The 21756-nt window shown below is 37.0% G+C and overlaps 1 protein-coding gene across 10 annotated transcripts in view; it reads right to left on the reverse strand.

Moving 5' to 3' along the window:
• Positions 1 to 21756, reverse strand: part of CASK (calcium/calmodulin dependent serine protein kinase) — a 394779-nt gene that overhangs the window by 304213 nt on the left and 68810 nt on the right. For 5 of the 10 annotated variants that reach the window (XM_082378094.1, XM_082378099.1, XM_082378098.1 and 2 more), the window contains exon 2: positions 15782 to 15912. In XM_082378094.1, the coding sequence (XP_082234220.1) occupies positions 15782 to 15912 (131 nt within the window). The remainder of the gene's footprint in view (positions 1 to 15781; positions 15913 to 21756) is intronic. The other 5 variants (XM_082378100.1, XM_082378096.1, XM_082378102.1 and 2 more) reach the window with 1 other exon arrangement.

A 21756-nucleotide genomic window follows, 5' to 3' on the forward strand; every position in this document is an offset into this window, starting at 1 on the left:
CAATGGCATTTTTCACAGAACTAAAACAAAAAATCTCAAAATTTGTATGGAGACACAAGAGACCCCAAAATGCCAAAGTAATCTTGAGAAAGAAAAACGGAGCTGGAAGAATCAGGCTCCCTGACTTCAGACTATACTACAAAGCTATAGTCATCGAAACAGTGTGGTACTGGCACAGAAATATAAATATAGATCAATGGAGCAGGATAGAAAGCACAGAAATAAGTCCACACACCTATGGTCAAATAACCTATGACAAAGGAGACAAGACTACACAATGGTGGAAAGACAGTCTCTTCAACAAATGGTGCTGGGAAAACTGGAGAGCTACATGTAAAAAAAATGAAATTAGATCATTCTTTAACACCATACACAAAAATAAGCTCAAAATGGATTAAAGACCTAATGTGAGACTGGGCCTTATAAAACTCCTAGAGGAAAACATAGGCAGAACACTTTCTGACATAAATCGCAGCAGTATCTTTTTTGATCAGTCTCCCACAATAACGGAAGTAAAAACAAAAATAAACAAATGGGACCTAATTAAACTCAAAAGCTTTTGCACAGCAAAAGAAACCATAAACAAAAAGAAAAGACAACCCACAGACTAGGAGAAAATATTTGCAAATGATGTGACTGACAAGGGATTAGTCTCCAAAATTTACAAACAGCTCATGAGGCTTAATATCATCAAAACAAACAACCCAATCAAAGAATGGGCATAAGACCTAAATAGACATTTCTCCAAAGAACACATACTGATGACCAACAAATACATGAAAAGATGTTCAACATCGTTAATCATCAGAGAAATGCAAAACAAAACTATAATGAGATATCACCTCACACCAGTCAAACTGGTTATCATCAAAAAAATCCATAAACAATAAATGCTGGAGAGAGTGTGGAGAGAAGGAAACCCTCCTACACTGTTGGTAGGAATGTAAGTTGGTATACCCACTATGGAGAACAGTATGGAGGTGACTTAAAAAACTAAAAACAGAGCTACCATATGACACTGCAATCCCACTCTTGAGCATATATCCAGAAAAAAACCATGGTTCGAAAAGGTACATGCACCCCAATGTTCATTGCAGCACTGTTTACAATAGCCAAGACATGGAAGCAACCTAAATGTCCATCAACAGAGGAATGGATAAAGAAGATGTACATATATAAAATGTAATAATCCTCAGCCATTAAAAAGAATGAAATAATGCCATTTACAGCAACATGGATGGACCTAGAGATTGTCATACTGAGCGAAGTAAGTTAGACAGAGAAAGAGAAATATCGTATGATAACCCTTTTATGCGGAATCTAAAAAGAAATGATACAAATGAACTTATTTACAAAACAGAAACAGACTCACAGACTTAGAGAACGAACTTATGGGTACCACAGGGGACTATGGGGGAAGGGATAGTTAGGGAGTTTGGGATCAACATGTACGCACTGCTATATTTAAAATGGATAACCAAGGACCTACTGTATAGCACAGGGAACTCTGCTTAATGTTATGTGGCAGCGTGGATGGGAGGGGAGTTTGGGGGAGAATGGATACATGTATATGTATGGCTGAGTAACTTTGCTGTGCACCTGAAACTATCACAACATTTTTAATTGGCTATACTCCAATATAAAATAAAAAGCTTAAAGAAATGACAAAAAGAACTCAGATTTTACATTAAATAATCGATTTATTTGACAAATAAACAAAATAACTAACAAACAAGGTAGGCATTCACAAAAAATATTCATCTTATTTTCACCAAATTTAAAGTGTGAAAAGCTAATACTGTGCCATGTACACATTCTCTATATTTAAACTCATTATTTAAAATTTAAATCTTAGAAAAATAATTTTTTTCTATTTCTGTAATTTTGTATCTATATTAGATGATGGATGTTCACTAAACTTACTGTGATAACCATTTCATGATGTATTTAAATCAAATCATCATGCTATGTACCTTAAATGTGTACAGTGCTGTACATCAATTATATCTCAATAAGATTGTAAGAAAAAAGATAAATAAAATGAAATTTAAATCCTAAAAAAGAAAAAAAAGTTGTGAGCTTTCAAAGATGCGAACACATGTATGTAATGTCTAATCACATAACTTACTACACTACTATATAGTCGATTGTGTTAGTTGGGTACCTAGGCTAACCTTGTTGGACTTACGAACAAATTGGACTTAAGAACGTGCTCTCGGAATGGAACTCGTTCGTATGTATGGGACTTACTGTAAAATTTATGTTTACAATTTTGCTATTTGTTTTCTTTTTTTTTAAATTAATTAATTTATTTATTTATTTTTGGCTGTGTTGGATCTTCGTTTCTGTGCGAGGGCTTTCTCTAGTTGCGGCAAGCGGGGGCCACTCTTCATCACGGTGCGCGGGCCTCTCACTATCGCGGCCTCTCTTGTTGCAGAGCACAGGCTCCAGACGCGCAGGCTCAGCAATTGTGGCTCACGGGCCCAGTCGCTCCGCGGCATGTGGGATCCTCCCAGACCAGGGCTCGAACCCGTGTCCCCTGCATTGACAGGCAGACTCTCAACCACTGCGCCACCAGGGAAGCCCTTGCTGTTTTCTATATGTCTTTTTTGGTTTTGTATTCCTCCATTATTGACTTTTTGCATTAAATAGATATTTTCTAGTGTACCCCTTTAATTCCTTTGTAACTTTTAAACTATATTTTGGGGGTTATTTTCTTATTTCCTGACTTGAGTATAAAAATTAAGATCTTAACTTGTAACAATATGGCTCAGATTAATATAAACTTAATTTCAATAGTATACAGACACTTTCATCCTATACAGTTCCAGTCCCTCCTTTGTGCTCTTATTTTCATTCCAATTACACCTTTATTCATTTATGTCCATCAACATAGATTTATAATTATTACTTCATGTGGTTCTCGATTAAATCAGGAGGGAAAAAGTTATAATCAAACAATATTTATACTGCCTTTTATATTTACATATGTATTACCTTTACTGTGCTCTTTTACTTCTTCTCATGGTTTTAGTTACTATCTAGTGTTTTCTTTTGAGTCTTAAGAACTACATTTACTATTTCTTGTAGGGCATGTTTGCTAGTGATGAATTTTCTCAGTTTTGTTTATCTGGAAATGTCTTAATGTATCCTTCATTTTTGAGGTATAGTTTTGCTACATATAGAATTCTTGGTAGACAATCTTTTTCTTTCATCATTTTGAATATGGTATTTCATGTTTCCTGGACATGATGGTTTCTGATGAGAAATCACTGTTAATCTTATTGAGGATACCTTGTACATGATGAATTGCTTCTCTCTTGCTCTTTTCAAGATACTCTCACTGTTGCTTTTGACAGTTAGATTATGATGTATCTTTGAGTTTATTGTACTTAGAATTTGTTGAGCGTCTTGGATGTGCTGGTTTATGTTTTTCATAAGATTCGGGAAATGTGGGGCCATTATATCTTCAAATATTCTTTCTGTCCCTTTCTCTTCTCTCTTTCTGAGACTTCAGTTATGTATATCTTGATATGCTTGCTTTTTCACCTGTTAATGAGCCATAATTTGTTTCTTTGCATTACTCATAATTTTTTGTTGAAAACTAGATGTTTTAAGTAATGTGCCAACTCCAGAAATAAGACTCTCCCCTCCTCCAGGGTTTGTTGTTACCATTGCTGGGTTTTTCTTGTTGTTCTTGTTCTTGTTCTTATTCTTGTTATCATTGTTCCTGTTCATTTGTTTACTGACTTTTCGGAACTAATTCTAGAAAGTCTGTATCCTTTGTTGTATGTGGCCACTATCTCTGCTTGGTTAGCTTAGTCCTTGCTCAGAAGCTCTGTGTATGTGTTGTTCCAGAGTTTTGAAAAAGCTGATTTTGACAACTTTTGCCAGTTTCCCCTTTGTTTTTATAGAGATGAGCATTATCAAAGGCCCTTAGTCCTCCAATTTTGCTAACATCTGCTATCTGGGATTTTTTGAATGAGATATTCTTGGAGACTATGCAAACTGGAACCCAATCTATATTCTTTCTAGAAGACAACTTAATATTCTAAAATAAAAACCACCACTTTTGAACTTTTTAAATTAAGCCATAAAGAATTGAGTCCTTTCAAGATATCAGAACTCCCGTCAATTTAGTTTCCAATTCTGTACATCTTACATTCCTTAAATTTCCCTATTAACAATTTGCTTGAATTAATTTTGATACTTATTTTTAAAACGAACAAGTCAACTTTAAACTAATGGCTCAGCAGAGTAAGAGATAAAATATCCATTAATTAAAGGTTTTAAGATAATAATCAAGGAATTTCATTAATGGAGGCTGTGTATTTAAGGATGAAAATATCCTCCAATCCTAAAAGAAACTCACCTAGCTTTCATTTAATAGAAACTTCTTATTCATCTCACGTTCATAAGAGTCAACTTCACTTTTTCATATATGTGAAAGAATAAATTCTTAACCATTTAGGAATAATATGCCTTTTTAGGAATCTAATAAAAACTGTAGACTCTTTTTCTGGAAAATGAACATATATACATAATTCTGCTTACAATTTAAGGGTTTCTTGGATACTCTACAGCCTATAAGTTAAGAACCACTATTGAACAAAAAAAATATGATTTTAATGAGAAAACAGAGAACAGATATTCAAATAATTACAACATCTGACCTTCAATAGAGCAATAACAATGTAAAATATTAAAACATATATAAGTGGTCTTTAACTACTATACATTTTTCATTTCAAAAGCTAATTTGTAAATTATATATTTAGAATTTATTACATATTTTTTCTTATAAAAATAATATTAGAAACAATGGTTGGGGCTATTAAACTGCAAGTTTCTTGAGAATAGGTGCTTTTAAAATAGATAACTAATAAGGACCTACTGTATAGCACAGGGAACTCTTCTCAATACTCTGTAATGACCTATATGGGAAAAGAATCTAAAATATGTATAGGTATAAGTGATACACTTCGCTTTTTGCAGAAACTAATGCAACAATGTAAATCACCTATATTCTAATAAAAATTTTTTTAAAATAGGTGCTTTTTACTTCTCTTTGTATCATAATGACCTGTCCAAATAAATAGCTTACTTTAGTTTCCCAGATGACACTTTACGAAACCTATTTTATTCAATAATGTATTTGAATACAAATGTACTAACAAGAAAAAATACTAACGCAATGACAAACATTAAATAAACCAAAAAGACAAAAATAAAATAAAAAAGAAAACACAAAGAATAAAATAGATTTTAAATTATCCGTTGCTTGAGAGACAGGCTTAATTAGAAGAGAATATAGGGCATTCCCTGGTGGTGCAGTGATTAAAACTCTGTGCTCCCAATGCAGGGGGCCCAGGTTCGATTTCTGGTCAGGGAACTAGATCCCACACGCATGCCGCAACGAAGAGTTCGCAGGCCACAACTAAGGAGCCCCCATGCTGCAACTAAGGAGCACGCGTGCCACAACTAAGGAGCCCATGTGCTGCAACTAAGGAGACAGTGAGCTGCAACTAAAGAGCCGTCGAGCCACAACTAAGGAGCCCACCTGCCGCAACTAAGACCCAGCGCAACTAAATAAGTTAATTTTAAAAAAAGAAGAGAATATAATGGTAAATATAGATATTTCTAGGTACTTTTGTTTAAACTTATAGATTCCTTTATATTGTACTTCAAATTTCACTTCAAAATATGTTTCTTCTTAATACAACATCTCGTACCCTTAGCCATGAATAAGGTCATTTTTGGACACTAACAATTTGTAAATGGACCGGAAGGGCAAATATGTTTGGGAAAAATGTTGAGGGAGAAGATGGCGGAAGAGTAAGAAGTGGAGTTCACCTTCCTCCCCACAGATACATCAGAAATACATCTACAGGTGGAACTGCTCCTATAGAACACACATTGAACGCTGGCAGAAGACCTCAGACCTCCCAAAAGGCAAGAAACTCTCCAGGTACCTGGGTAGGCCAAAAGAAAAAAGAAAAAACAGAGACAAAAGGATAGGGACGGGACCTGCACCAGTGGGAGTGAGCTGTGAAGGAGGAAAGGTTTCCACACACAGGGAAGCCCCTTCGCGGGCGGAGACTGCAGGTTGTGGAGGGGGGAAGCTTCAGAGCCACGGAGGAGAGCACAGCAACAGGGGTGTGGAGGGGAAAGAGGAGAGATTCCCGCACAGAGGAGCGGTGCCGACCAGCACTCACCAGCCCGAGAGGCTTGTCTGCTCACCCGCCGGGGCGGGCAGGGGCTGGGAGCTGATGCTCGAGATTCCGTGGGATCGCAGGGAGAGGACTGGGGTTGGCGGCGTGAACACAGCCTGAAGGGGTTAGTGCACCACAGCTAGCCGGGAGGGAGTCCAGGAAAAGGTATGCACCTGCCTAAGAGGCAAGAGACTTTTTCTTCCCTCTTTGTTTCCTGGTACATGAGGAGAGGGGATTAAGAATGCTGCTTAAAGGAGCTCCAGAGACGGGCGCGAGCCGCGGCTATCAGCACGGACCCCAGAAACGGGCATGAGACGCTAAGGCTGCTGCTGCAACCACCAAGAAGCCTGTGTGCAAGCACAGGTCACTCTCCACACCACCCCTCCCAGGAGCCTGTGCAGCCCGCCACTGCCAGGGTCCAGTGATCCAGGGACAACTTCCCCGGGAGAACGCATGGCGCGCATCAGGCTGGTGCAATGTCATGCTGGCCTCTGCCGCCGCAGGCTCGCCCCGCATCCATATCCCTCCCTCCCCCCGGCCTGAGCAAGCCAGAGCCCCCAAAGCAGCTGCTCCTTTAACCCCGTCCTGTCTGAGTGAAGAACAGACGCCCTCAGGCGACCTACGTGCAGAGGCGGGGCCAAATCCAAAGCAGAACCCCGGGAGCTGTGCGAACAAAGAAGAGAAAGGGAAATTTCTCCCAGCAGCCTCAGAAGCAGCAGATTAAAGCTGCGCATTCAACTTGATGTACCTGCATCTGCGGAATACCTGAATAGACAACGAATTATCCCAAATTGAGGAGGTGGACTTTGGGAGCAAGATATATTATTTTTTCCCCTTTTCATCTTTTTGTGAGTGTGCATCTGTATGCTTCCATGTGAGATTTTGTCTGTATAGCTTTACTTTCCCCATTTGTCCTAGGGTTCTGTCCGTCCGTTTTTTGGTTTTTTTTTACTTTAAAAAAATTTTTTTCGTAATAACTATTTTTTATTTTTCATTTTAATAACTTTATCTTATTTTATCTTACTTTATTTTATTTTATCCTCTTTCTTTCTTCCTTTCTATTTTTTCTCCCTTTTACTCCAAGCCGTGTGGATGAAAGGCTCTTGGTGCTCCAGCCAGGCATCAGGGCTGTGCCTCTGAGGTGGGAGAGCCAACTTCAGGACACTGATCCACAAGAGACCTCCCAGCTCCACGTAATACCAAACAGTGAAAATCTCCCAGAGATCTCCATCTCAACACCAAGACCCAGCTTCACTCAACGACCAGCAAGCTACAGTGCTGGACACCCTATGCCAAACAACTAGCAAGACAGGAACACAACCCCACCCATTAGCAGAGAGGCTGCCTAAAATCATAATAAGTTCTCAGACACCCCAAAACACACCACCAGACGTGGACCTGCCCACCAGAAAGACAAGATCCAGCCTCATCCACCAAACCACAGGCACTAGTCCCCTCCACCAGGAAGCCTACACAACCCACTGAACCAAACTTAGCCACTGGGGGCAGACACCAAAAACAACAGGAACTACGAACCTGCAGCCTGCAAAAAGGAAACCCCAAACACAGTAAGATAAGCAAAATGAGACGACAGAAAAACACACAGCAGATGAAGGACCAAGGTAAAAACACACCAGACCTAACAAATGAAGAGGAAATAGGCAGTCTACCTGAAAAAGAATTCAGAATAATGATAGTAAAGATGATCCAAAATCTTGGAAATAGAATAGACAAAATGCAAGAAACATTTAACAAGGACCTAGAAGAACTAAAGAGGAAACAAGCAACGATGAACAACACAAAAAATGAAATTAAAAATTCTCTAGAAGGGATCAATAGCAGAATAACTGAGGCAGAAGAACGGATAAGTGACCTGGAAGATAAAATAGTGGAAATAACTACTGCAGAACAGAATAAAGAAAAAAGAATGAAAAGAAATAAGGACAGTCTCAGAGACCTCTGGGACAACATAAAATGCACCAACACTCGAATTATAGGGGTCGCAGAAGAAGAAGAGAAAAAGAAAGGGACTGAGAAAATATTTGAAGAGATTATAGTTGAAAACTTTCCTAATATAGGAAAGGAAATAGTTAATCAAGTCCTGGAAGCACAGAGAGTCCCATACAGGATAAATCCAAGAAGAAACACACCAAGACACATATTAATCAAACTATCAAAAACTAAATATAAAGAAAACATATTAAAAGCAGCAAGGGAAAAACAACAAATAACACACAAGGGAATCCCCATAAGGTTAACAGCTGATCTTTCAGCAGAAACTCTGCAAGCCAGAAGGGACTGGCAGGACATATTTAAAGTGATGAAGGAGAAAAACCTACAACCAAGATTACTCTACCCAGCAAGGATCTCATTCAGATTTGACACAGAAATTAAAACCTTTACAGACAAGCAAAAGCTGAGAGAGTTCAGCACCACCAAACCAGCTTTACAACAAATGCTAAAGGAACTTCTCTAGGCAAGAAACACAAGAGAAGGAAAACACCTACAATAACAAACCCAAAACATTTAAGAAAATGGGAATAGGAACATAAATGTCGATAATTACCTTAAATGTAAATGGATTAAATGCTCCCACCAAAAGACACAGACTGGCTGAATGGATACAAAAACAAGACCCGTATAGATGCTGTCTACAAGAGACCCACTTCAGACCTAGGACACATACAGACTGAAAGTGAGGGGATGGAAAAAGATATTCCATGCAAATGGAAATCAAAAGAAAGCTGGAGTAGCAATTCTCATATCAGACAAAATAGACTTTAAAATAAAGACTATTACAAGAGACAAAGAAGGACACTACATAATGATCAAGGGATGGATCCAAGAAGAAGATATAACAACTGTAAATATTTATGTGCCCAACATAGGAGCACCTCAATACATAAGGCAAATACTAACAGCCATAAAAGGGGAAATCGACAGTAACACAATCATAGTAGGGGACTTTAACACCCCACTTTCAGCAATGGACAGATCATCCAAAATGAAAATAAACAAGGAAACACAGGCTTTAAATGATATATTAAACAAGATGGACTTCATATTTATACAACATTCCACCCAAAAACAACAGAATACACATTTTTCTCAAGTGCTCATGGAACATTCTCCAGGATAGATTATATCTTGGGACACAAATCAAGCCTTGGTAAATTTAAGAAAATTGAAATCGTATCAAGTATCTTTTCTGACCACAACGCTATGACACTAGATATCAATTACAGGAAAAGATCTGTAAAAAAATACAAACACATGGAGGCTAAACAATACACTACTTAATAATGAACTGATCACTGAAGAAACCAAAGGGGAAATCAAAAAATACCTAGAAACAAATGACAATGGAGACACGATGACCCAAAACCTATGGGATGCAGCAAAAGCAGTTCTAAGAGGGAAGCTTATAGCAATACAATCCTACCTTAAGAAACAGGAAACATCTCAAATAAACAACCTAACCTTGTACCTAAAGCAACTAGAGAAAGAAGAACAAAAAATCCCCAAAGTTAGCAGAAGGAAAGAAATCATAAAGATCAGATCAGAAATAAATGAAAAAGAAATGAAGGAAACAATAGCAAAGATCAATAAAAGTAAAAGCTGGTTCTTTGAGAAGATAAACAAAATTGATAAACCATTAGCCAGACTCATCAAGAAAAACAGGGAGAAGACTCAAATCAATAAAATAAGAAATAAAAAAGGAGAAATAACAACTGACACTGCAGAAATACAAAGGATCATGAGAGATTTCTACAAGCAACTCTATGCCAATAAAATGGACAACCTGGAAGAAATGGACAAATTCTTAGAAATGCACAACCATCTGAGACTGAACCAGGAAGAAATAGAAAATATGAACGGACCAATCACAAGCACTGAAATTGAAACTGTGATTAAAAATCTTCCAACAAACAAAAACCCAGGACCAGATGGCTTCACAGGTGCATTCAATCAAACACTGAGAGAAGAGCTAACACCTATCCTTCTCAAACTCTTCCAAAATATAGCAGAGGGAGGAACACTCCCCAACTCATTCTACGAGGCCACCATCACCCTGATATCAAAACCAGACAAAGACGTCACAAAGAAAGAAAACTACAGGCCAATATCACTGATGAACATATATGCAAAAATCCTCAACAAAATACTGGCAAACAGAATCCAACAGCACATTAAAAGGATCATACACCATGATCAAGTGGGGTTTATCCCAGGAATGCAAGGATTCTTCAATATACGCAAATCAATCAACATGATACACCATATTAACACATTGAAGGAGAAAAACCATATGATCATCTCAATAGATGCAGAGAAAGCATTTGACAAAATTTAGCACCCATTTATGATAAAAGCCCTGCAGAAAGTAGGCATAGAGGGAACTTTCCTCAACATAATAAAGGCCATATATGACAAATCCACAGTCAACATCGCCCTCAATGGTGAAAAACTGAAACCATTTCCACTAAGACCAAGAACAAGACAAGGTTGCCCACTCTCACCACTATTATTCAATATAGTTTTGGAAGTTTTAGCCACAGCAATCAGAGAAGAAAAAGAAATAAAAGGAATCCAAATCGGAAAAGAAGTAAAGCTGTCACTGTTTGCAGATGACATGATACTATACATAGAGAATCCTAAAAATGCTACCAGAAAACTACTAGAACTAATCAATGAATTTGATAGAGTAGCAGGATACAAAATTAATGCAGAGAAATCTCTTGCATTCCTATACACTAATGATGAAAAATCTGAAAGTGAAATTAAGAAAACACTCCCGTTTACCACTGCAACAAAAAGAATAAAATATCTAGGAATAAACCTACCTAAGGAGACAAAAGACCTGTATGCAGAAAATTATAGGACACTGATGAAAGAAATTAAAGATGATACAAACAGGGGCTTCCCTGGTGGCGCAGTGGTTGAGAATCTGCCTGCCAATGCAGGGGACACGGGTTCAAGCCCTGGTCTGGGAAGATCCCACATGCCACGGAGCAACTAGGCCCGTGAGCCACAATTACTGAGCCTGCGCGTCTGGAGCCTGTGCTCCGCAACAAGAGAGGCCGTGATAATGAGAGGCCTGCGCACCGCGATGAAGAGTGGCCCCCACTTGCCACAACTAGAGAAAGCCCTCACACAGAAACGAAGACCCAACACAGCCATAAATAAATAAATAAATAAATAAATAAATTAAAAAAAGATGATACAAATAGATGGAGAGATATACCATGTTCTTGGATTGGAAGAATCAACATTGTGAAAATGACTCTACTACCCAAAGCAATCTACAGATTCAGTGCAATCCCTATCAAACTACCACAGGCATTTTTCACAAAACTAGAACAAAAAATTTCACAATTTGTATGGAGACACAAAAGACCCCGAATAGCCAAAGCAATCTTGAGAACGAAAAATGGAGCTGGAGGAATCAGGCTCCCTGACTTCAGACTATATTACAAAGCTACAGTAATCAAGGCAGTTTGGTACTGGCACAAAAACAGAAATATAGATCAATGGAACAGGATAGAAAGCCCAGAGATAAACCCATGCACATATGGTCACCTTATCTTTTCTAAAGGAGGCAAGCATATACAGTGGAGAAAAGACAGCCTCTTCAATAAATGGTGCTGGGAAAATTGGACAGGTACATGTAAAAGTATGAAATTAGAACACTCCCTGACACCATGCACAAAAATAAACTCAAAATGGATTAAAGACCTAAGTGTAAAGCCAGACACTATCAAACTCTTAGAGGAAAACATAGGCAGAACACTCTATGACATAAATCAAAGCAAGATCCTTTTTGACCCAGCTCCTAGAGAAATGGAAATAAAAACACAAATAAACAAATGGGACCTAATGAAACTTAAAAGCTTTTGCACAGCAAAGGAAACCATAAACAAGACCAAAAGACAACCCTCAGAATGGGAGAAAATATTTGCAAATGAAGCAACTGACAAAGGATTAATCTCCAAGATTTACAAGCAGCTCATGCAGCTCAATAACAAAAAAAAAACAACCCAATCCAAAAATGGGCAGAAGACCTAAATAGACATTTCTCCAAAGAAGATATACAGATTGCCAACAAACACATGAAAGAATGCTCAACATCATTAATCATTAGAGAAATACAAATCAAAACTACAGTGAGATATCATCTCACACAGGTCAGAATGGCCATCATCAAAAAATCTAGAAACAATAAATGCTGGAGAGGGTGTGGAGAAAAGGGAACCCTCTTGCACTGTTGGTGGGAATGTAAATTGATACAGCCACTATGGAGAACAGTATGGAGGTTCCTTAAAAAACTACAAATAGAACTACCATACGACCCAGCAATCCCACTACTGGGCATATACCCTGAGAAAACCATAATTCAAAAAGAGTCATGTACCTAAATGTTCATTGCAGCTCTATTTACAATAGCCAGGACATGGAAGCAACCCAAGTGTCCATCATCAGATGAATGGATAAAGAAGATGTGGCACATATATACAATGGAATATTACTCAGCCATAAAAAGAAACGAAATTGAGTTATTTGTAGTGAGGTGGATGGAGTTAGAGTCTGTCATACTGAGTGAAGTAAGTCAGAAAGAGTAAAACAAATACAGTATGCTAACACATATATATGGAATCTAAGCAAAAAAAAAAAAGGTCATGAAGAACCTAGTGGCAAGATGGGAATAAAGACACAGACCTACTAGAGAATGGACTTGAGGATATGGGGAGGGGGAAGGGTAAGCTGTGACAAAGTGAGAGAGTGGCATGGACATATATACACTACCAAACGTAAAATTGATAGCTAATGGGAAGCAACCACATAGCACAGGGAGATCAGCTCGGTGCTTTGTGACCACCTAGAGGGGTGGGATAGGGAGGGTGGGAGGGAGGGAGATGCAAGAGGGAAGAGATATGGGAACATATGTATACGTATAACTGATTCACTTTGTAATAAAGCAGAAACTAACACACTATTGTAAAGCAATTATTCTCCAATAAAGATGTTAAAAAAAAAAAAGAAAAATGTTGAAAGAAGTTGAGGGTGGAGGATACTGTTCAATGAGGTTTTATAATATAAAATAAATAACTTATTATTTATTATATATCTTATAATAAAATGTGTGCAAGTTAAAATAAAATAAGCTAGTGTGAAAATAAGCAATAGTGTGTATAGGAACTCCACTGCAAATTTTTTTTCAAAAGGAAAAATAGTTGGTGTGGGGTGGAGTTGAAATTTTTATTCTGTTTCTTAATCATTGAGAGTGTCATTGTGCTAAAGAAGAAGGGAAAACTACATTTTGATGCCATAAATATAAAGGAACAATTGCACATTTTCATTTGAATAACATCAAACCCTTATCAAAACCAGATAAAGTCATGAGTAATATGCAGAATTCAATTGGATATCATTTAATATCTATAGGTTGTGACCCTACCATATAAGATCAATGAAATGCCCTAGCCTTGTCTTCAGAAAAGGACTTGAAGACATTTGTATACTCAAAGCAATGCCAAAGTGACAAATGAGTGAACTTCAGAAGACTTAACCTCAGAGACATGCATGATACGCCAACCTCATCTTTTTAAGTTTGGTGTTTGACGCCCTGGCTACGTGACAACAAAAGAGATTCAGGCTGGCAGTCTGGGTCTATAGCTAGAGAGATTCCTTGCTGAAGAAATCTGTCAATAAAGAACCTCAGCCAAGGGCTTCCCTGGTGGTGCAATGGTTAAGAATCCTCCTGCCAATGCAGGGGACACGGGTTCGAGCCCTGGTCCGGGACGATCCCACATGCCACAGAGCAACTACACCTGTGCGCCACAACTACTGAAGCCTGCACGCCTAGAACCCGTGCTCCACAACAAGAGGAGCCACCGCAGTGAGAGGCCCGCGCACCGCAATGAAGAGTAGCCCCCACTCACCACAACTAGAGAAAGCCCGCGCGCAGGAACAAAGACCCAACTCAGCCATAAATAAATAAATAAATTTATTTTCTTTGAAAAAAGAAAGAACCTCAGACAACTGAGAAAGTAATGAACTGTCTCCATAAAAAACGTCTTTAGTCTGTAGATTCAGAATTAGGTATACTGATAAACAAAATCAACATAATATAGGTATACTGAGTAATTGATTTAGACTTGTGATTTTAAACTGGAATCTTACTAAATTCATCAACAGTATTAAAACATTTAAGGGAAATAAAGATTCAACACATCTGTATGTTTAATGAACTAGGTTTATACAAAATTACCTAAGTACTCAAAGTTTTTTGTTAAAATTAGTTGACAACTGAGGTACAGAAAATCAAATACGGTATATTAAACTTAAATGCAGTTCAAAAGTTTTAGGAAACATAATATAGTGGTAAAACCTGATTAGAAGTGAAGTTTAAATTCTGCTAAATTTATAAAATAATTTGTATTCAGAAGTAATAATAGCCAATTCCAAAATATGAAACTGTAAGATATAAAATCCCTAAATCTTACCTTAAGAATTGAAAGATTAAAGCACTAAAAAAAAAAATCAGTTATTGATTCTTTGTAACAACTTCTACGAATCTTCTACATTCAGTATATGGATAATAATAATTTAGAAGGTTTCAAAAAAGTATTTAAAAGTAATGATCCTGAAAAAGGATCTGCAGGAATAGATTAACTTGGAGCTCACAGTATCTGGGCTTCTACTTCTTAAAGTAAGATAACTGGATAAAATATAAATAGGCTACTCTGCCTTAGCTTTTCCAATTTAAACTATTAACTGCATTGCTCTTGGGATTAAGAAGGAAAGGACTTAAGAAGGATACGTCTTTTACTGGACTGAGGAAAAGTCTAAAGACAGAAGACAGGCTAATTAGAAACGTTAAAATAATAATTGTGCCATCTGAAGTGCGACCATATGTGAATCATGGCTACATGAAACTATGGCTTAAAACAGCAAAAAACAAACAAACAAAAAAAGCCTTTAAAATGCTTCTGTACTGTTTATAAATATTTATACATAAATACGATTAGCCATATCAATGTCTTGAAACAAAATTTTGAGTCCTGCAAGTCCTAGCAGTACTGTTCTTTCAAATTTACACATATACACCATAAGTGACTTAAGCAATATGTGATATATTAGTCTTTTAGTTCTATTAGATCACAATCCTAAGGGTAATAAGTTACGGACTTGAAGGGAACTCATCTTAGTTTCTTTTGAATCTGCAATGATTATATTTGTGCCATTATTTCCCTTCTCACCCTTCCCATCCCATGTTCTATACTATAGGACTACAAGTTAGATCCTAAAAAATATATTTTCAGATTTTACTTCCTTTCTATTCAAAAAACATAGGCCAATAGCAATCCTAGATGACTTCATAACACTGTTAATCAAATCTAGCTATCTTTCAAATACTATGTTCTAGAAATCTGACAAACTAGAATGGAATTTAAACTGTCTCCACCCACTTCCCACTACATTACACCCTCTGCTTCCCCACCCCCAGATGAAGGTTAAGTTGATAGATGGATTGGAAATGAAATAAAGCCAGACATCAAATAACTTACTTGAAATCCATCTCTTACCTTCTGTACTTAACCCTGGACTTGATGTGAACTTGGCTACATCAACAATTTTTACAGCAAATTGTTGCCCAGTTTCTCTGTTGATGCATCGTCGTACAACACTGAAGGGACCCCTAAAAAAAAAAATCCAAGTTTAATTTGTTGATTTTCTTAAGTTTCTATTTCCTTCAACAGTTTATTCATATTTCATTGTCTACTATAGCCATAGCTTTCAAAATAGAATTTAATATAGTTTTGAACACATTTTTCTATAATTCATGAGGTAATTATTTATTTGAAGTTGATAAACCAGAAAAATAAGAAACAAATTTACTTTCAAAATCACTTTTAAAAATTTGAGATAGTGTTCTTATATTCAAGGCAAATAATCTCTGTAATTTTCTCTATAATTTATCAGCATCTTAAACAAAATAATAGTTCACAGTGGTAGTGTATACAACTTTTACCTTTTGAACCAGAAACTTAAATCATTCTCTCATCTTAGCCATCACTTATCTAATCTTCACTAACAAGTCCTACTGAGTTTATCTCAAATATCTCTTAACCCTGTCCACTTCTCTGCATGACTCATACCGTAGTCTAAACCACTACCAATTTCTACTAGGACCACTGAAAACTTGTTTCTCCCATTCATTCTTGCAGTGATGTTTTAAAAATGAAAATCTGATATTATATTTCTGCTTAAAATCCCAGAGAGAAGGTATTTGCAACACATGTATTTAGTCAAAAACCAAAATACATAAATAATTCTTAAATAAGAAAATATACTACAAGGAAATCTGGGCAGAAGACTTAAATAGGCACTTGACAAAGAGAAAGCCCTACATGATTTAGTTTCCAACAACCTCTACAGTCTCACGTGAAGTCACAGAGAAATCCTTCATCCTCCTCAAACTTCAAATTAGCATTATTCTCAACTGCCATAGGAAAGGAAGTAATTTCTACTAGCAAAACCAGTGGTCCAGTCACTTTCTTATTACCCAGTCCTCGCCTCAACTGAAATTGGTGGCTCTCAATATTGACCATACAGTTGAATCAACTGTGATGACTGATAAAATACCAATGCCCGGTCCCAGGCATTAAAAACACAAATACACACTCGGTTCCTTGTGATTAATAGTTATCAAATAAGTATCTGAATTAAGATAATCCAACATGCTTGAATCAACTATTGATTAATGTAGAATGCAATCGCAATATACTGTAGTATTTTATTTGAAGGCTAGTATGGTTTAAGTTATTAAATACACACACATGTACATGTATACATGTATGTATTTCCCCCCTCCTCAGGAAACAAAACACTCTCATTGGTTTTTACAGGTAGAAACAGTACACCTGGATGCATGTGGTCAATCAGAAGACAGAGAAAAGTTCTTCATTTACAGTAGGACACTTATGATACTTTTGCCTTAAAGTGTAAGTTTGTCTTTATTCTTTCAGAGGACAGGCAAATGAATATAATCTAACCTAGACTTAAACATTTCTCTGAGATCATATGAATCAGTTGATTTCATCCCACCATCAATCATCAGGACATCAGTTACACTACAGTTTCAAATCTCTCTCTTCAAGCAACCTAACAAAGCTAAACTGGAAGGAAAAGAAATGGTAATAGCGTACCTTTCAGAACTCTATAGGAAAAGGACCTTTTTGATAATCACTCAAAACTGTTCAAAGACTTTTCTCTGTGAGAAGACAATATAACAATGTGAGTCAGGACTCCCACAAATGTTTTCGTTCTCAATCTGGATGTCTTACTTGTGATTACTTATCCTGACAATAGCAAGCAATTTCAGGAAATGTTTAGAGTAATTGGTTTTTGTACACACATTAAACCCTTGGGACTCTATTTATATATACATTTGTGTAGTATGCTTCAATTCACTACACCTTTTGGATACTTTCCAAGATCTGTATGTGGGATCATTTTTGGTCAATAGAGTCAATTCTTTACTTTTTCCTGTTTGAACAAAGGTGAGGAAGAAAACATAGCTTCTCCCCCAACCCTTTTAGTAATAGTAGAATGAAGAAAGCTAGGAAGAATCAAGAAAAAAAGGGAATACTGATACAAAAAAAACCACCAAAAACGTGTTTAAGTCTGTGAATGAAAAAAAGGAACCAAATCCTTGGTTCTTTAGGCTACTTTTATAATGTGAGGCAAAGAAAATGAGTTTATCTCTGAACTATTGATGACCTGAAGATAGGTCACCAGTAAAGAGTTTCAAAGATCTGTCTCTCAGTGACATCCAGGGGGTTAGAAAAGGTGAACCAAATTTAGTACACTAAAAAGACACTGAAAAATCTTTTAACTTCTTTTGGGATTTAATCCATCAACTGGAAACTCAGTGGAAACTGATAAAAATTTAAGTGACTATATAGTGTCTATAATTTTAGCAGGACTTGATTATATTTATTTCATCAAAATGCTAAAAAGACACAGGATATAAGAAAATCTGGCTTGTTTTCCCATCTTAAAATGGGGAGGAGAGTGTAATAAAATGTATGCAAAAACTTCTGTATTACACTTATTAATTATACTTGAATGACAGTTTAAGGAACAGCAAAAATTCAGGAGGCCTAGGTTTCAGTCTGGCCTAAACTCTTTTGTTGAATCTTGAAATTTCATCCTTATATTTTTAGTCTATAGTACAGTCGATTCTTGAATAATTATGGGGGGGAAAAATACTGACAGAGGTAGTAGTAAGCCATCATTATAAACTACTATCTTTCTCATATTTCCACTAATTCTGGCCAGGGTATTAATCAAACTGGAATGATAAGATAATTGATGGCATTTCAGATTTGATAAAATCTATATTCTTTATCCAATTCTTTAAGAATACTGAATATTGACTGGGATTGTGGCACAAGGTTCTACTCAAGGCAGTTGGCTGCTTTCAGAATACTAAGTTTTAAAGTAAAAGGTCAATTAAACTAGAATATGTTACAATTGAATATTTGCTATTACTTCCCTAAGGTTTGGAAAAGAATGTAGCTGTGTCTCTATGCAGACACAGAATCATCTCCTCTAGCTTTCATTAATGTGAAGAAAGGTCATGTCTAGGAATTGAACAATTATGATACCAAAAGTAAATACAGTTGGCCCTCTGTATCTGCAGGTTCCACATCTGTGTATTCAGCCAACCATGGATTGAAAATATATGAAAAAAAATTCTAGAAAGTTCCAAAAAGCAAAACTTGAATTTGCACTGGCAACTATTTACACAGCATTTACATTGTATTAGGTATTGTAAGTAATCTAGAGATGATTTGAAGTATATGGGGCATATGTGTGGGTTATATGCAAATAATATGCTATTTTATATAAGGAACTTGAGCATCCATGGATTTTGGTATTGGCGGGGATCCTATAACCAATCCCCTGCAAATACTGAGGGACAATTGCACATCAAAAGGTGACTAGAATTAAGCAAAATTATGCTAGAATATAGAATAATATATTGGTCTCCAGGATAATAGGATAGATTTAGCAAATGCATCTAAATTAACTTTTCTCCCCGAACCCATTAAAATGAGAGAAAAGGGGCTAAAGAAAATGTCTTAAAGGACTAGGAGAATGAGAGAATACAATAGTAATTAATAATCAAATTTTGAAAGCAAGAAAGCAGATGGAGTAATAGTAACTGGCTTAGCATTCATAGGAAAGCCAAATTGCAAGGAGAAAATAAGAATAGTTCAGAACCAAACTCATTTACACTACAGAATTCTCAGGAAGCACCTGAACTGGCAGCACCAGATAACTCTGAGAAAGAGAGGGTGGGGCTAAACTAACAAGGTTTGAGTGAAATCTATTAGAGAAGCAGTTAAGAGTCTTAGATCCTCCTCTACTCAATCCACTGGGTAACTACCCTGCCTCATCCTCACAGAGGTCCATTTTCTGGAGAGGGTAAAACACAGGGTCTTATTAGAACTGGGGACAGAAGGCAGTTGAGGAAGTGGATACTATATGAAAAGCAAGGGGTTTATGTGATCACACACAAACTGAATGTAGACAGCCCATCCCCATTTCCCATTAACAGGGGGGAATGTTAGAAGCTAGATCTTTACCCTTCAGGCAGGAAAGGAAAGATTTTCTATTGAATATGTGACCAGCCCAGAGGGAAAGACCTAAAAATAATGACGTTATATTGTTCAAACCGCTCAACCAGATCACCTTCCTTGAAATCCAAAGTCAACAAGTTCTGCCACAAGTTCAGAGTTTTCAATCAGCTTTCCAACCTCGGCATTGTTGCCATTTTGGGCTGAATAGTCCTTTGTTGTGCAAGGATGTCCTGTGCATTGTAGGGTGCCTAACAGCGTCTCCAGCCTCTACCTGGAGATGACAGTAGCACCCCCTCGGCCAGTTTTGCCAAGCAAAAATGTCTCTAAACGTTGTCAAATGTCCCTCAAGAACCACTGCTCTATTCCTAATCATAAGTAGATAACCAACCTCCCAAAACATCTGGAGAAGAGTCTAATTTGGAAGACAGAGATCAAAACAGAAAGAGCAACTTAGAGAAAACAGACTAAACAAGAAAAAAACTTCCAACTACCATTAATGTCCTTGGAAAGATACTCTAACTATGAAACAAAAACAGAACTTTCAGAAGACAAAATGAGGGCTCTTGAAAACTAAATATATGAAGAAATTTAAAACTCAATAGAAGGGGTGGCAGATAAAGTTGAGGAAATTTCCCAGAAAGTAGAACCAAAATAACAAAGAAAATGGAAGGGAGGAACTCAATCCAAGAACATTTCCCAGACCTTAAATCCTGAGTTGTCCAAATTAAAAGGAGCCAGAAGGGGGAAAAGCAAAAAATAACATACAAGAGAACTCCCATAAGGTCATCACCTGATTTCTCAGCATAAACTCTGCAAGCCAGAAGGGAGCAACAAAATATATTTAAAATGATAAAAGGAAAGAACTTACAACCAAGAATACTTCACCCAGCAAGGCTGTCACTCAGATTTTTTTTTTTAACATCTTTATATTGGAGTATAACTGCTTTACAATGTTGTGTTAGTTTCTGCTGTATAACAAAGTGAATCAGCTATATGTATACATCAAAAACTTTACAGACAAGCAAAAGCTAAGAGAATTCAGCACCACCAAACCAGCTTTGGAAAAAATGCTAAAGGAACTTCTCTAAGCAGAATAGAAAAGGTCACTACTAGAATCAAGAAAATTACAAATGGAAAAGTTCCCCAGTAAAGGCAAACATAAAGAAAAGGTAGAAAATCATCTACATACAAATATGATATAAAACCCAGCAATTGGGCTTCCCTGGTGGCGCAGTGGTTGAGAATCTGCCTGCCAATGCAGGGGACACGGGTTCGATCCCTGGTCTGGGAAGATCCCACATGCCGCGGAGCAACTAGGCCCGTGAGCCACAACTACTGAGCCTGCGCGTCTGGAGCCTGTGCTCCGCAACAAGAGAGGCCGCGACAGTGAGAGGTCCGCGCACCGCGATGAAGAGTGGCCCCCGCTTGCCGCAACTAGAGAAAGCCCTCGCACAGAAATGAAGACCCAACACAGCCAAAAATAAATAAATAAATAAATAAAAATTAAAAAAAAAAAACCCCAGCAATTGTAAGAAGAGGAGAACACAAGTGTAGGATATTGGAAATGCATTTGAAATTAAAAGACCAGCAACTTAAAACAATCTTGCATATATATAGACTGCTATATCAAAACTCATGGTAACTGCAAACCAAAAATCTACAATAGACACACACAAAAAAGAAAAAGGAATCCAAACACAAAACTAATGTTAGTCATCAAATCACAAGACAAGAGAACAAATGAGGAAGGGAAGAAAAAAGACCTACAAAAACAAATCCAAAACAATTAAGAAAATGGCAATAGGAACATACATATCAATAAGTACCTTAAATGTAAACGGATTAAATGCTCCAACCAAAAGACACAGACTGGTTGAATGAATACAAAAACA

Source organism: Balaenoptera borealis, assembly GCF_965194805.1.
Source record: "Balaenoptera borealis genome assembly, chromosome: X".
In the NCBI taxonomy this organism is placed as follows: domain Eukaryota; kingdom Metazoa; phylum Chordata; class Mammalia; order Artiodactyla; family Balaenopteridae; genus Balaenoptera; species Balaenoptera borealis.